Raw genomic sequence first — 16098 nt, 5'->3', positions numbered from 1 at the left:
TTAACAAAGTTAACAGTGTTTAAGAGGTGTACCCCAGCTGGTACCAAAAAAAATTGTTTAAAGACAGAGACAGCAGCAATGAAAAATATAAAAGGGAAACTATGAAGCAGGAGCATCTTCATCAACATATTCAGTTTCCACCTCAACTGTATCCAATTTAGCGCCAAGACGAGCCTCCATTTGAGTCATCTGGTCAGCTAATGAGGCTAGGGAAACACGGATCTCATCTTGAAATTTGAAGAAGCGATCCTGCAAATCATCAAGCTTGAGAAGAATGGAATATAAGGGAGCAGTAGGAACGGTTGCCTGATCAAAGCTGTGTTTGTGAAATGATGGTGGTGGTGATCTTGGTGTTGGTGAGGGTGGTGGTGGAGTGAAATGATGAGTTGGTGGAGTGGTTGGCTTTGATGAGGGAAAACTATTGGGTTCAGCCCTAGAGTCTTCTTCAAGAGAAACCTTAGATTCCACCCCCTGGTCTTCTTCCTCAGAAGGAACAACCTCCTGTTCCTTAACTCCATCCCCTTCTTTCTCCTGTTCCTCCTTCTCCTCTTCTTCCTTTTTCTCCTGTTCCTTCTCTTCCTTCTCTTCCTCTTCCTCCTGTTCCTCCTTTTCCTTCCCCTCTTCCTCCTGTTCCTCATTATCAGAATCAATCTCAATCTGTTCCACAGCATTTTCAAGGATCCCTTCCTCATTTAATTTAAGGCGCAAGTTATTCAAACATTTTGCACCTATCATGTTACTGGGACCCATAGGAAAACTGTATTCTCCAAGTGGAACACCAAATTTTGAGAAAATCCAGGACAACAAACCACCATAGCCTACCATACATCTTTTGGCTATACAATCATTTAAATGCGAAATCATCAAGGAAGGAAAGTTAATCTTTATATTGTTCACCATACAGTAAATCAAAGTGGCATCTCGAAGACTTACCTCACTACGTTTTGAATTTCGTGGTAAAATAAACCTTCTAGCAATGTTGTACAGCAACTTATGTAAAGGAGACAGGACATTGTGACTTACTTTCCCCCTTTTTTGCCTAACCCCCAAGCATCTCCAAACATCTTTTTCATCTCTTCCAGAAAACGCAATCTTAGACCCAACATGATAAACATCAAAACCAGTAGCAGGAACACCTAACCACTCTCCTAAAGTCAGACTATCAAATTCAATATCAATATCTTTGATTGAACTAGAACAAACTCCATCATGAACAGCAAAATTAGAAATAAACTCATGCATAATGTCAGGGTAAATGGGGTTGCAGCAATATACGCTCATAAGTGATTCCCATTTTTGAGTTTGTAAAATTTCATGGAATTTAGGAAAGATTGTAGATTCGTACCATTCTTTGTCTACACCAAATCCTACAGACATTTCTTTAGAAAGTTCTTCAGCATTTGAGTAATGCGTTACCTTCTTTTTCTTGGTAGAGTGGGTTGAAGGTTTCTTGGATTCTCTTGTTCTTTTACCACTTGTTTGCGGAGACATAGGGGTGTCCTCTGGTTCCTTTGATGAAGACTTAGGTTTGTGAGTGAGAGAAGGTGGGTAGGTAACTCGAAGAGGGACAGGTTGCTTCATTTTTGGTTTCATATTCTTGGTTTTCATTGAAGTTTTTAGAGAGAAAAGCAAAGGAAAATGACGGAGTGAAAGGGAAGTGGAAGGAATGACGGTTTAGGGTTGAGTGAAAGTGAAAGGTTAGTGAAGATGAAATGAAAGATGGGACGAGAGGGAGTAATTGTATTGGATGAAGTGACGTGTTGAGGCAGTTATCAAATCAAGACAATTGATTTTGAATTGTGAAAATGGAGTATGTTGAGATTCAACTCCTACTTAAAAGAACTGCTGGAAAAAAAATTTATATATAATTTTTTGTTTTTTTTTTTTTTATTTATAATAAGAAAATGATAATATTATGCTACTACCGTTTGATCAAAATAATCATGCAATCATAAGAACATTCAAAGTATATACCTTTAAAAAATGCGTACCTGATCCTTTCGATAATTGATTTTTCAATCAAGATTATTGTGGTTGATTGATCATTTTCAATTTTCATTTTGTCTCTAGGAATCATATATGACACTTCCTTTAATGCAGCTTGATCATGCCAAGTTCCAATCTCATTTTCTCATGCTGTTCCCTTGGAAGCGGTTTGGTCATGATATCTGCTATTTGCTCGTTAGTGTTTACATGCTTAACAATAATATTTTTATTTTCAACATTATCCTTAAGAAAATGATGCCTAATATGAATGTGCTTTACTCGTGAGTGATGCACTGGATCTTTGGATATGCATATGGCACTGGTATTATCGCAATAAATAGGAACACATGCATACTTAATACCAAAGTCTCTTAGCTGCTGCTTTATCCATATCATTTGGGAACAGCAAGCTGCTGCTGCTACGTACTCAGCTTCAGCAGTTGATAATGCAACAGTGTTTTGTTTCTTGGAACTCCACGAAACTAAACATGAGCCAAGAAATTGTACCATACCTGACGTGCTTTTTCTATTAACAAGATCTCCTGCATAATCTGCATCACTAAAGCCTTTCAAATCAAAGACATCACTTTTAGGATAAAATAATGATAAATCATCTGTTCCCTTTAGATATCTCAAAATACGTTTCACTGCAGTTAGATGTGATTCTTTAGGGTTAGATTGAAATCTTGCACATAAACCAACACTAAATGAAATATCGGGTCTACTAGCAGTTAGATATAATAAAGATCCAATCATGCCTCTATACATAGTTTGGTCAATATTTGTTCCATTTGTATCTTCATCTAATCTTACATTAGTAGCCATGGGTGTATGGTTGGTTTTAGCGTTATTCATGCCATATTTCTTAAGAAGTTCTTTTATATATTTTTGTTGATGAATAAAGATACCATTAGCAGTTTGTTTGATTTGCAAACCAAGAAAGAAATTTAATTCTCCCATCATGCTCATTTCAAATTCAGTGCTCATAAGGTTAGCAAATTCTTTACATAGCAATTCATTTGTGGCACCAAAAATAATATCATCAACATATATTTGAACAACTAATATATTGGAACCTTTGTTCTTAAAGAATAAGGTTTTATCAATTTTACCTCTAATAAAGTCATTTTGAATCAAAAATTTTGATAGTCTTTCATACCATTGCCTAGGAGCTTGTTTCAACCCATAAAGAGCTTTATCAAGCTTATAGACATGATCAAGACACGAGGTATTCTCAAAGCCAGGCGGTTGTTCAACAAAAACTTCTTCATCAAGAAAACCATTCAAGAAAGCACATTTCACATCCATTTGATATAATTTAAAGTTCATAAATGCAGCAAAAGAAATTAAAATTCTAATAGCTTCTAACCTTGCTACTGGAGCAAATCATTGGGAGGTTCCAGCTCCTCCAAAAGAAATGCCACTTCTACTCCGTCGGTATCAACAACACCTTCGATTAGTAATTATAATTATGAACCAAATTATCCAGAAGGGTACCACCCAAAATTACATGATTATGCAGAAGAAGTGGAAAGAGAAATACAAATTGATGAAGAAGAAGAACAAGAAGAGGAACCAACGAACCATATTGGGATACATGTATCTCGACAGTCATCAACAAGATCACATGAAGAACAACTACAAGAACAACAACAAAGACAAGCTCGTGGTAAATGAGTCAATTTCCAAACTATCGGTTAGTTTTATAATTTTATTCTTCAAATTAATTAAATTTTAAATTATTTATTTATTTAATTATAGTTTTATAATTTTAAATTATTTATTTAGATGAAGATTAACCAGTAAGACAACCTTTTCCGGCAATGCCACCTCCTAGTGGTAGAGCTGTTTCACATGTGTGGTCGTATTTCATGAAAGAACCAACCGACGATCCAGATATTTTCTTATGCACTTGTCAAATTTGTGAAAGTCAAGGAGTAAAGCCCTTAGTTTCATACAGTTTCGTCAGAGGTAAATACTTTTTAACTTTTTTATACATACATTATATATTCATATTTTATAAAAATTTATTTATTGTGTTTTGTGAATACGTGTTAGGTGGTGGTACGGGATCTTTTAACAAACATTTGGCAAAGAAGCATGGAATCACAAAAGAAACTCATGCAGCAAGCGGTAGCGAGACCACAAGTGGAAGCCGACAGACACAGTGGGACATTCCCAGCACAGGTATGCCTTTTAGATATAATCGTAATGATATGATTGATGAATTTTCTAAGTATGTAATTTGTGATGAATTACCTTTTAACCACGGTGAAAGTAGGGCACACGAGCGTATCACTAGAAAAACTTTGCAACCACAATATAAAGCAATCCCTAGGAACACTCTTAAAAGACGCACAATTAAATTATATGAATCAATGCGCTATGAATTAGTTGAAATGTTTAAATCTTTTAATGGTAGGGTTAGCATAACAACTGACATTTGGTCTGCTCCCCCACATTTAGAATCTTATATGTGTGTAACAGCACATTGGATAGATCAAAATTGAATTATTCAAAAAAGAATAATTGCTTTTGAGACAATGCCAGAAAGACATACCGGTGAAAACATAAAATATAGATTAGTAGAGATATGTAGAGAATGGAACTTATTAGATAAGATATTTTGTTGTTCTACTGATAATGCAACCGCTAACATTAAATGTATAGAACTTTTGTATAACGAACCTGCTTTTAGTTTTATCCTTGGGGGTAGCTTATTACACATACGTTGTTGTGCGCATATAGTTAACTTATCTTGCCAAGCAGGTATAAAACAATTAAGCGATTTATTAGAACCAATTAGAGATATAGTGAAGTGGCTTAGGATTGGAAATATAAAGAGACGATATAAACAATTATGTGACCAATATCAACTAAAAAAAGTGTATTGGTCATTAGATACTCCTACACGTTGGGGCTCAACCAACGATTTATTAAGAAAGGCGATTGCTTATCGTCCAGTTATAACACAACTGTATAGTGAGTGTACAGATAGCTATATAGCTGATGACACTTGGGAATTAGCTGTAGGTGTACATAATATATTAGAAGCGTATGACCACGCAACTAAGATTTTTTCATATGTTTATGAACCGAATGTTCACTTAGTAATACGTGAGTGTATTACTATTTTTTATCATCTCCTTAAACATACGTATGATGATACTAACCCATATTTGAAGCCGATTCTCGCAGATATGATGGAAAAATGGAAGACATATTTTACCGATTTTTCTTATATTTATGGAATTGCAACCATTTTAGACCCATGTTTTAAAACTGAAGTCCTTACTAAAGTAATAGGATTTTACTACCAATCGTTAGATCGCCCGCCTACTGATGTACATAATTATGTTGGAACATGTAAAAAATATTTAGCAGAACTCTATGATTATTACGCTAGTGTATATAACCCAAAACGCGATACGTCTAGGCGTGCTAGCGTTTCGGCACGTCCCTCTTATTATAATTCAGTAATAGTTAATATAATGAGTCAAGATGATAGTTTTGTAGGATCATCTTCTTCTTCACCCTCCACCTCATATTTTGAATTAGATAGTTATCTTAAACACCACTTTGAAATAGACCAAGGTAGCTATAATATTTTAGAGTGGTGGAAAGAAAAATCTGTAAAATTTTTTCCATTTTATCGAGAATTGCAAAGGATATCCTTGCAATTCCTGCGTCAAAAATTGCGTCGGAGTCTGCTTTTAGTGCAGGTAGAAGAGTTTTGGACGAAAAGAGATCTCGTCTTGCTCCACATAGTATTCAAATATGTGTTTGCAAGAAAGATTGGGATCAAGCGGAGATTCGAACACAAGGACTAAGGAATGATGATGATCAAGACGACGATGAAGATCCATGGATGATGATGGATACATCTGCATCATCGTCAGGAGGAGAGTCAGCGGAAGCATCTAATCAACCAGATGATGATGACGAAGACGAATAGGATCAATCGGACAACGATAAATCAACATTCAACAACTATAAATAAAAGGTATGACAAAGAACTACGTGGGCTTTGATTCCTTCGGGATACGTAGGCAGCTTAGTATTCCTTTGGGTACTAGGTTCAAGTCCATTTTCTACCTCTTTTTTTATTAATCATCTTTATCGACATTATCATTGATTCGTTTTTTATTAATTTATTTTTTTCATTCTTTTTAGTATATATATTTTAATAACGATGACAACTTGACAAGCAATGAATTTCGCTAATAATCAAGTAATCATCAAAGGTACGTCCGCAATATTATAGTATTTTTTTATTATATAAATATTGAAAGAAAAAAAAAAGGAACCGATGGTCCGACCCGCCCGTCCCGTGAGTTGGAACCGCCGGAACCGCTTCATGAACCGCCAAGGAACCGTTTGGAACCGCCTAGAACCGGAACCGGTCGCGACAGGTTCCAAATGGAACCGGAACTGGGTGGAACCGGAACCGGATGGAACCGGACCAACCCGGACCATGGCCATGCCTATTAATATGCATACATTATTAAACATTATAAATACTCATGTTGATTGAGTCATTTTCAACTTTTGTTCAAGAAATTAACTGGGATTGAGGAAATTCTAAATTACTAAATTTCTTTATTCATACATTATATATTTTTTAACTTTCATAACAAATATATGTGTCAGTAGTTGCATAATTATTCACAATTCATCTTTATGTTCTCAAAATATGATATCGTTATTATATCAATTGTGACATTCCTACGAAAAATTTTTAGCTGCAAAAATATAATGTATAATTACATATTTGTGTTTTAATTACATACAAATATATATTTTCATTAAAAAAATCCATGTATTGAACGGTTTTTATACTAGTATACTAATATATAACTCACTTACCTGGACGGGATTTATGAGTGATCATGTAGGCTCATGGCCTAGACTGTTGACCTCCATAGCTCATTGCGGAGGGGCAGCAGCCCAAGATCTCCCCAAGGGGGAGAGTCTACGTCATAATTTGTGGTAGTGGGGGCCTGCGTCCACGCGGCCCCTGTTTAATATAGTTTTAATATTTTTTATTAACATTACAATTTCTTGACATCACTGCATATTCTTTATCAGGAATTCATTTGTTTCGAATTAGTCATATAAAACAATTTTCAATACACTAATACATTCGCAGTTGTTTCTTTAGACTAAGTTCTCCTTGAAACCTTATCATTGTAAATTTTTTAGCGCGTCTTGTATGAGATCAGTAGCCCAATTAATGTCTTTTTTTAAAAAAAAATAAGTAAATAAAAAAAAAATTTTGTGGTTTCGAAAACTAGATAAATATTAAGCTTGCCCATATTTGTAATATCTGAAATATTTTCACAAAAAAAAATAATAATAAATTAAAAAATAGATAAATAAATAATTAATAATGTAAAATCTAGAAAGTTAAATTAAAAAAATAAATTTGTTAAAACAACTAACTACATATTTTAAAAAATAATAATTTTAAATAAAATAAAATAAGATAAAAATTCCAAAAATTTAGGAGTATTTTTAATATAAAGTACCCGATTACTATAGAAAATTTTAAACTTTCATCTCTTATTTCCTAATATAACTTTCTCATTGCTCCACTTTTTCCCGCTCTTCCCGTCTAATTCTATTAACTACCGCATTTTACAAATATATATAAATCATTTTACATTTTAACTCAATCATTCTTTTTAATTTTCTTTCTTCTCCTTCTTATTCTTTATCTTTTATCAACCATTTGTTTTTTTACATCTATTGTTATTAATTTCTTTTTCACTTTAATAGTATTTTTCAATCTATAGACATTTTCTATCTACAAATTACAAACAACAATTATACTTCAAACTTCAAGTTTATAATAGTTGATAGGAGCGTACATTTATATTATAGGACTGTTTCACAAGGTAATTCTCAATGTCCATCCAAATAGGATTATCTCATTAATATTATGCTAAGTGATAATTGATGTGTTTAAATGTGAAGCGTGATTTTTATGATATTATACTTTTTATATTTTATTTTTAAATTATATTTACTACTTTTGTTAACGGTTTAATTTATAATTATTTTGATGAAATTTATATTATTATTTTATTTTAATGATGAATTTAAAATGTGATTGAATTTAAAAGAGTAATATTTATGATATTAATTGTTGTTGTCACTTACTGATGTTAAAATGGTGATTTGGCAAATTAGATTTCAGTTGGATATTCTTGAGATATATATTTATTAGAAAAATTGATGATCATAAAATAAAATATTTTATGTTTGATTATATGTTTGTGTGCTCATGCTAATTATTAAAATATATTAAATCAAGTAAACTGAAACACGAGGAAATTGAAGCTCTTATATTTGTTGTGATCCAAGTATAAGGGTGATGAACAAGTTGCCTTGTTTGGTTAATATAGCTGCCAACGGGTATTTTTATTTCTGATACTCCTTCCGTTCCTTTTTGTTTGTCCACTTTACCTTTTGCACGCATTTTTTAGCAAATTTTAAGTCTTAATATTTTTAAGTACGCATCATAAAAATTTACAAAAATTATATACTAAAAATCTTTACATTAAGACAAATCTAATAAGATCTCAAATAAATATATTTTATCTTCAATATGTATTTCGCTCTCTTAAAGTGGATAAACTTAAAGTGGACAAACAAATTAAAAAGACGGAGGGAGTACTTGATACGATGTTTGGTCTTCCTTCTATTTGTTGTGATCCAAGTAGGAGAGGTGTGCACACTAGAATTGCCTGAGACTACTCTGCTGACCTTGATGAATTATTTGGGGTGATGACCTCGTGATGAGATCATCAATGTAATAGCAAGCATGAATTAAGAGCAATGCTACTTGGGACTTCAAGAGTGATTGAAGCCTCTTTATCATAACGTGATCATTCTTACTATATTTCGTTCGTAAAAAAAATGATCAGGGTTCAAGAGTGACTCTTCAGTTACTCTCTCAGAAATTATGTAATACTTTAATCTGTAAAATTAAAAAAAAATTAATTGATAATTTGTTGTTGTAGATGATTAGTAAGAAGATTGGAATCGGTCCGGAAAATGGTATCATTGAAAATATTAGGAGTATCTAAAAAGATTATTTATTGATATATGTCATTCCATCGTTTCTGTATTCGTTTTTAGTGTTTACATATCTCTATTTGGTGGTAGTGCGTGAGTCATCAAATTTATTGACAAGGGAAAGAAGACAAACAACAATAAATTTCAACTCATGTTAGTAACCATTAGTGATGGCCATGATCCGGGTTGGGCAGGTTCCATCCGGTTCCGATTCCATTTGGAACTTGATTCGAACGTTCTGGTTCCAATTCTGGTTCCGGGTTGTTCCTTGGCGGTTCATGAGGCGGTCCCGGCAGTAACAACTCGCGGGTCGGACCATCGGTTTCATTTTTATTTTTTCTTTAAAAATAATATAAAAATACTATAATAATGCGGACGTACTTTTAATGATTACTTCATTATTAGCAAAATTCATTACTTTTCATCGTTATTAAAAATATTTACTAAAAAGAATGAAAAAAATAAATTAATAAGAAACGATAAAGATGATTAATAAAAAAAGAGGGAGAAAATGGGCTTGAACCTAGTACCCGAAAGAATACTAAGCTGCCTACGTATCCTGCAGGAATCAAAGACCATGTAATTCTTTGTCATACCTTTTATTTATAGTTGTTGAATATTGATTGATCGTTGTCCGATTGATCCTATTCGTCTTCGTAATCATCATCTGGTTGGTTAGATGCTTCCGCTGACTCTCCTCCTGACGATGATGCAGATGTATCCATCATTATCCATGGATCATCATCATCGCCTTGATCATCATCGTTCTTTAGTCCTTGTGTTCAAAGCTCCGCTTGATCCCAATCTTTCTTGCAAACACATATTTGAATACTATGTGGAGCAAGATGAGATCTCATTTCGTCTAAAACTCTTCTACCAGCACTAAAAGTAAACTTTGACGCAATCGTAGAAGCAGGAATTGCAAGGATATCCTTTGCAATTCTCGATAATATGGGAAATTGTATTTCCACCATTCTAAAATATTATAGATACCTTAGTCAATTTTAAAGTGATGTTTAAGATAATTATCTAATTTTAAACATGAAGTGGTGGGTGAAAAAGAAGATATCCTACAAAACTATCTTCTTGGGTTATTATGTTAGCTATTACGGAATTATAATAAGAGGGACGTGCCGAGACGCTAGCACGCCTAGACGTATCGCGACTTGGGTTATATAAACTAGCATAGTAATCATAAAGTTCTGCTAAAAGTTTTTTACAAGTTCCAACGTAATTATGTACATCACTAGGCGGGCGATCTAGTGATTGGTAGTAAAATCCAATTACTTTAGTAAGGACTTCTGTCTTAAAACATGAGTCTAAAATTGTCGCAATTCCATAAATAAAAGGAAAATCAGTAAATTATGTCTTCCACTTATCCATCATATCTGCAAAAATAGGCTTTAAATATGTGTTAGTATCATCATGCGAATGTTTAAAAAGATGATAAAAAATAGTAATACACTCACTTATTACTAAGTGGACGTTTGGTTCGTAAACATATGAAAAAATCTTAGTTGCGTGGTCATACGCTTCTAATATTTTCTGTACACCTATAGCTAGTTCCCATGTATCATCACTTATATAGCTATCTGTACACTCAGTATAAAGTTGTGTTATAACTGGACGATAAGCAACCGCTTTTTTTAATAAATCGTTGGTTGAGCCCCAACGTGTAGGAGTATCTAATGACCAATACACTTTTTTAGTTGATAATGGTCACATAATTGCTTATATCTTCTCTTTATCTGTCCAATTCTAAGCCACTTCACTATGTCTCTAATGGAATCTAATAAATCACAAAGTTGTTTTATACCTGCTTGGCAAGATAAGTTTACTATATGAGCACAACAATGTACGTGTAATAATCTACCCCCAAGGATAAAACTAAATGCATGTTCGTTATACAAAAGTGCGATGCATTTAATGTTGGCGGTTGCATTATCAGTAGAACAACAAAATATCTTATCTAATAAGTTCCATTCTTTACATATCTCTATTAATCTGTATTTTATGTTTTCACCCGTATGTCTTTCGAGCATTACCTCAAAAGCAATTATTCTTTTTTGAATAATCCAATTTGATCTATCCAAGTGCTATTACACACATATAAGCTTCTAAATGTGGGGGAGCAGACCAAATATCAGTTGTTATGCTAACCCTACCATTAAAAAATTTAAACATTTCTACTAATTCATAGCGCATTGATTCATATAATTTAATTGTGCATCGTTTAAGAGTGTTCTTAGGGATTTCTCTATATTGTGGTTGCAAAGTTTTTCCAGTGTAATGCTCGTATGCCCTACTTTCACCATGGTTAAATGGCAATTCATCACAAATTACATATTTAGAAAATTCATCAATCATATCATTACGATTATATTTTAAAGGCATACCTGTGCTGTGAATGTCCCACTGTCGGCTTCCACTTGTGGTTCCGCTATCGCTTGCTGCATGAGTTTCTTTTGTGATTCCATGTTTCTTTGCCAAATGTTTTAAAAGGATCCCCTACCACCACCTAACACATATTCACAAAACACAATAAATGAATTTTTGATACATTCTTGATTTATAAAATATGAATATCATGTATGTATAAAAAAACTTAAAAAGTATTTACCTCTGGTGAAATTGTATGAAACTAAGGGCTTTACTCCTTGACTTTCACAAATTTAACAAGTGCATAAGAAAACATCTGGATTGTCAGTTGGTTCTTTTGTAATATATGACCACACATGTGAAATAGCTCTACCACTAGGAGGTGGCATTGCCAGAAAAGGTTGTCTTACTGGTTCATCTTCATCTAAATTTAAATATAAAGACATACTCAAATACCACAATATATAAATAAATAATAATTTAAAATTTGTTCTTTTTCTTCATCAATTTGTAATTCTCTTTCCACTTCTTCTGCATAACTGTGTAATTCTTGGTCATACCCTTCTGGATAATTTGGTTCATAATTATAATTACTAATCGAAGGTGTTGTTGATACCGACGGAGTTAAAGTGGCCTTTCTTTTGGAGGTAGAACCTCCCAATGATTTTGTCACTTTAGTAACTTTTTAGAGGCTTTTTTCAAAAAAGAAGACATGATAATATTGAAATAATAATAGAATTAAGAAATAAATAAATAATTAATAGACTAATTATGTAATTAACTAAATTTTGAAATAATTAAAAGACTAATTAAGTAAGTAAGAGAATAATTGCTTCATTAAGTAATTAAGTAGAGAGAGTAAGTAGAGAGAGTAGGAGAAGAGATGAGTTGTGAATGAAAATGATTGAAAGTGATGTGTATTTATAGTAAAAATTGCAACGGCTAGTTAACGGCTCTTTTTCGAACGGTTCCAAAGAACCATTGGGCCGGTTCACCCGGACCGGTTCCGGTTCCGGCCCGCGGTTCTTAGGTCCGATGCAACCAGTTTTTTTCGGCGGTTTCGCGGTTCCGGCAACTTTTTTTCCGGCGGTATGACGGTTCCGCGGTTGGGGCCGGTTCGGAACCTGTCGCGAATGGTTCCGATTCCGGGACAATTTCAACTGGTTCAATTCCGAGTAACCCGCTTCGTGGCCATCACTAGTAACCATAAAAAGATCATCTATTGACTAGTTGTAGAAGTAGTCTCTAGTATTCAACTTTCTATACCATGGTCGCATCCTTCTTTGACGGCTTACCGTATCAAATGACGTACCTATCTTTGCACAAATATTTCCTTATTTATTTTTAGTTTGCTATTAATAATTATATATTCTAAAATAAAATAATAAAATATTATTATTAATATTATTAGCAATCTAGAGGGACAAAAAAAGTATATTTTTTTATCTTTATTTCTAATTTCGCTATACTAGGAGTAATTAGTTGAATAAGTTTATTTTTTATTAATTGTTAATACTTAATAGAATAATAAAACAAAAGCTAAGTAGGGATTACAATTATTAAAAAAGTTAAAATAAAATTTTGTGAAATATTTGAGATCTTAGTTGTCTCTTATTTCAATAATCAATGGGGTTAAAAAGTCATAGTTATTTGATTTCATATTATGAAATATAGAAAAACAACTAATTAAATCAGGTGTATTTTTTATTTATATAAAATAGTATATGAAGATTGTTAATAAGGTCTATCGTATATAATCTCTTTGTTATCAATAACAAGGATAATATTATGTACATCAAACTCCAAAAGCGTCCAAGTGAAAGCTACATAATGACATAAGGGTAACGAAATATTATTTGCATAGACCATAAACATTAAAAAATTATAAAAATAAAGTTCGGTATGAAATATGTGGAGAACAAAAAATGTTGAAAAAAGAATTAACAAACTTAATTTAGTTCAACTAAAAATATTTATTCAATAATAAAAATTCTATATGAAAAAAATATTTAGAACAACTCGTTTTGATAATCTTTAGTTTCAACAAAATGCGAAATAAAACTAGTGTATTGAGTAATTTAAAGTGGGTCGGTTGGCACATGGGCCGCCCTAGAACAACACAGACACAACATTGCTTACCACATGACTTAACATGACACAATTCAACATGAGACATAATAGACACAACACATAAACAATCCAACACAACACAATTTTCACGATTTTACCCAATTTTAAATAGATAACATAATACTAAACAACAATGTTCAGCACATGATTTAAGACACTAACGGTCTGTTTGGTAAATGGTAATGAACGATGGTAATGGAAATGAAAAACTAATGTAATTTTAGTTGAAAAATCTCTTGTTTACCTTGATGCTCATGCTTGTCCAACTTCAATCATCTCATTTTCTTCATAAAATCCATTCCAATTCATTACCATTAGGAGATGTGGTATTAAGTGGTACTGAAAAGCTGGAAACAAAAAAAATTTTTGTGATCAAAGTTTCATTACAATGGAACTATTATAAAAATTTTAATGAAATTTTACACTATAAATTATTTCCATTATCATAATTTATTACCAGTAACTAAACGAGCTGTAAAATTAAGAACGAAGCGCAATTTCAATGTTTAGAACCAAGTTAGTGTCGGTTATAACCGAGTAGGGCCGGATGACTATGAAATATGAATAGGTAGGAGTAGTTGAAAGTAAGGTCTATTGCCAACGCCGTTTCCCCGTTTTCTACCCTTGGGCCTTAAGGTTTAAAACTCCATTTTTAACGCATTGCAGACACCCCATTACCATTAATAGCTTTTACATACCCAAAGGCCAAAACGATCAACAAAAAATACCCAACAAAATGTCAGAAATTCAGACAAGATTCAATCCTTGTTACTCCTATTTTGCAACATTCTTTTTCATTCTCTCACCTTTTTTGTTCACTCTTTCAACTACAACAAATATTCAGCTGGGTTCTTCCCTTTCTGCTTCTAATCTTAACCAAACATGGTCTTCTCCAAACAATACTTTTTCTCTCCGTTTTATTTCTATAAATTCATCATCTTTTTCTTTGTCCATTAATTATGACTCTATTTCAATTTGGTCAATTTCCAACACTGTTGATTCTAGAGCTACTTTCACTCTCTTATCAAATGGCAATCTTCAGCTGCTTTCTGGTGCTGGAACTGTTTTATGGCAATCAAACACTTCAAATTCTGGAGTTTCACATGCAACTCTTGATGATTCTGGTAATTTTTCACTTAAAAATAGGTCAAATTTTGTTATTTGGTCCACTTTTGATCACCCAACTGATACAATTGTCCCATCACAAAATTTTACTGTTGGGATGGTTTTATCATCTGGGTTGTACTCATTTTTTCTTAAGAAAACTGGCAACTTGACTTTACAATGGAATAATGATATTGTGTATTGGGGTTTAGGTTTGAATGATTCTGTTAGTAGTAATATTAGTAACCCCAGATTAGGGCTTCAATCAATTGGGATTTTGTCACTTTATGATGATAAATTAACTACTTCTGTAACTTTGGCTTATGGAAGTGATTATGCTGAATCTGGTGATATTTTAAGGTTTTTAAGATTGGAGAATGATGGGAATTTAAGGATTTATAGTTCTACTAAAGGAAGTGGGAATATCCTTGTGAGATGGACTGCTGTTAGTGATCAATGTCAGGTTTTTGGGTATTGTGGGATTATGGGAATTTGTAGTTACAATGATGTTGGCCCTGTTTGTGGATGCCCATCAGAAAACTTCAATCTTGTTGATCCCAATGATTTTAGAAAAGGATGTAAGTTAAAGAGAGAGGTTAAGGATTGTCCTGGCAGTGCAGCAATGTTGCAGATGGATAATACTAAGTTCTTAACATATGCTCCTGAGACTACTAATGATGTTTACTATGTGGGTATATCGGCGTGCAGGGGAAATTGTCTTTCGGGAAGTTCTTGTGTAGCTTCGACTATTTTGGCTGACGGTTCAGGGCAGTGTTATATTAAGACCTCGAATTTTGTTAGTGGCTATAAGTCAGCTGCTCTTCCTAGCACTTCGTATGTTAAGGTTTGTAATCCAATCGTACCAAACCCTCCTCCTCTTACCGAGGAAGGAGGAAAAAGGAAGAAGCTAGAAGGTTGGGTTGTTGCAATGGTGGTTTTAGGGACTCTTGTAGGTTTGATAATCATAGAGGGCATTGTGTGGTGGTGCTGTTGTAGAAAGAGTCCTAAATTCGGAGGGTTGTCAGCCCAGTATGCCCTTCTTGAGTACGCATCTGGTGCGCCTGTGCAGTTTTCGTATAAAGAGCTGCAGGAGGCAACGAGAAATTTCAAGGAGAAACTTGGGGAAGGAGGCTTTGGAGCAGTTTACAAAGGGATACTTGCAAATAAAACCGTTGCTGCGGTGAAGCAGCTTGAGGGTATTGAACAAGGCGAGAGACAATTTAGAATGGAGGTAGCTACTATAAGTAGCACCCATCATTTGAATCTGGTAAGATTAATAGGTTTTTGCTCTGAAGGAAAACACAGGCTTTTAGTGTACGAGTTCATGAAAAATGGCTCGCTTGATAGTTTCCTCTTTAGTACAGATGTTCAATCGGAGAAAATCTTAAGCTGGGAGCAACGGTTCAATATTGCCCTTGG

General features: G+C 33.4%; 1 protein-coding gene and 1 non-coding gene across 2 annotated transcripts in view; both read left to right on the top strand.

The window, feature by feature from the left end:
- The first annotated feature begins 6844 nt into the window (after positions 1–6844).
- On the top strand, positions 6845–7006 carry LOC130811917 (U1 spliceosomal RNA). Its single transcript, XR_009041531.1, has one exon. It is a non-coding gene; the product is annotated as a U1 spliceosomal RNA (small nuclear RNA).
- A 7185-nt stretch (positions 7007–14191) lies between these two features.
- The window catches only part of LOC130809889 (G-type lectin S-receptor-like serine/threonine-protein kinase At1g34300), a 3477-nt gene continuing 1570 nt past the window's right edge, over positions 14192–16098 (top strand). Inside the window, exon 1 of the mRNA XM_057675739.1 lies at positions 14192–16098. This exon is cut by the window's right edge and continues 1570 nt beyond it. Within this exon, the coding sequence (XP_057531722.1) occupies positions 14312–16098 (1787 nt within the window). The 5' untranslated portion in view covers positions 14192–14311.

Source organism: Amaranthus tricolor, chromosome 4 (genome assembly GCF_026212465.1).
Source record: "Amaranthus tricolor cultivar Red isolate AtriRed21 chromosome 4, ASM2621246v1, whole genome shotgun sequence".
NCBI classification, from domain to species: Eukaryota; Viridiplantae; Streptophyta; class Magnoliopsida; order Caryophyllales; family Amaranthaceae; genus Amaranthus; species Amaranthus tricolor.
This window is presented reverse-complemented; position numbering and strand designations above follow the sequence as displayed.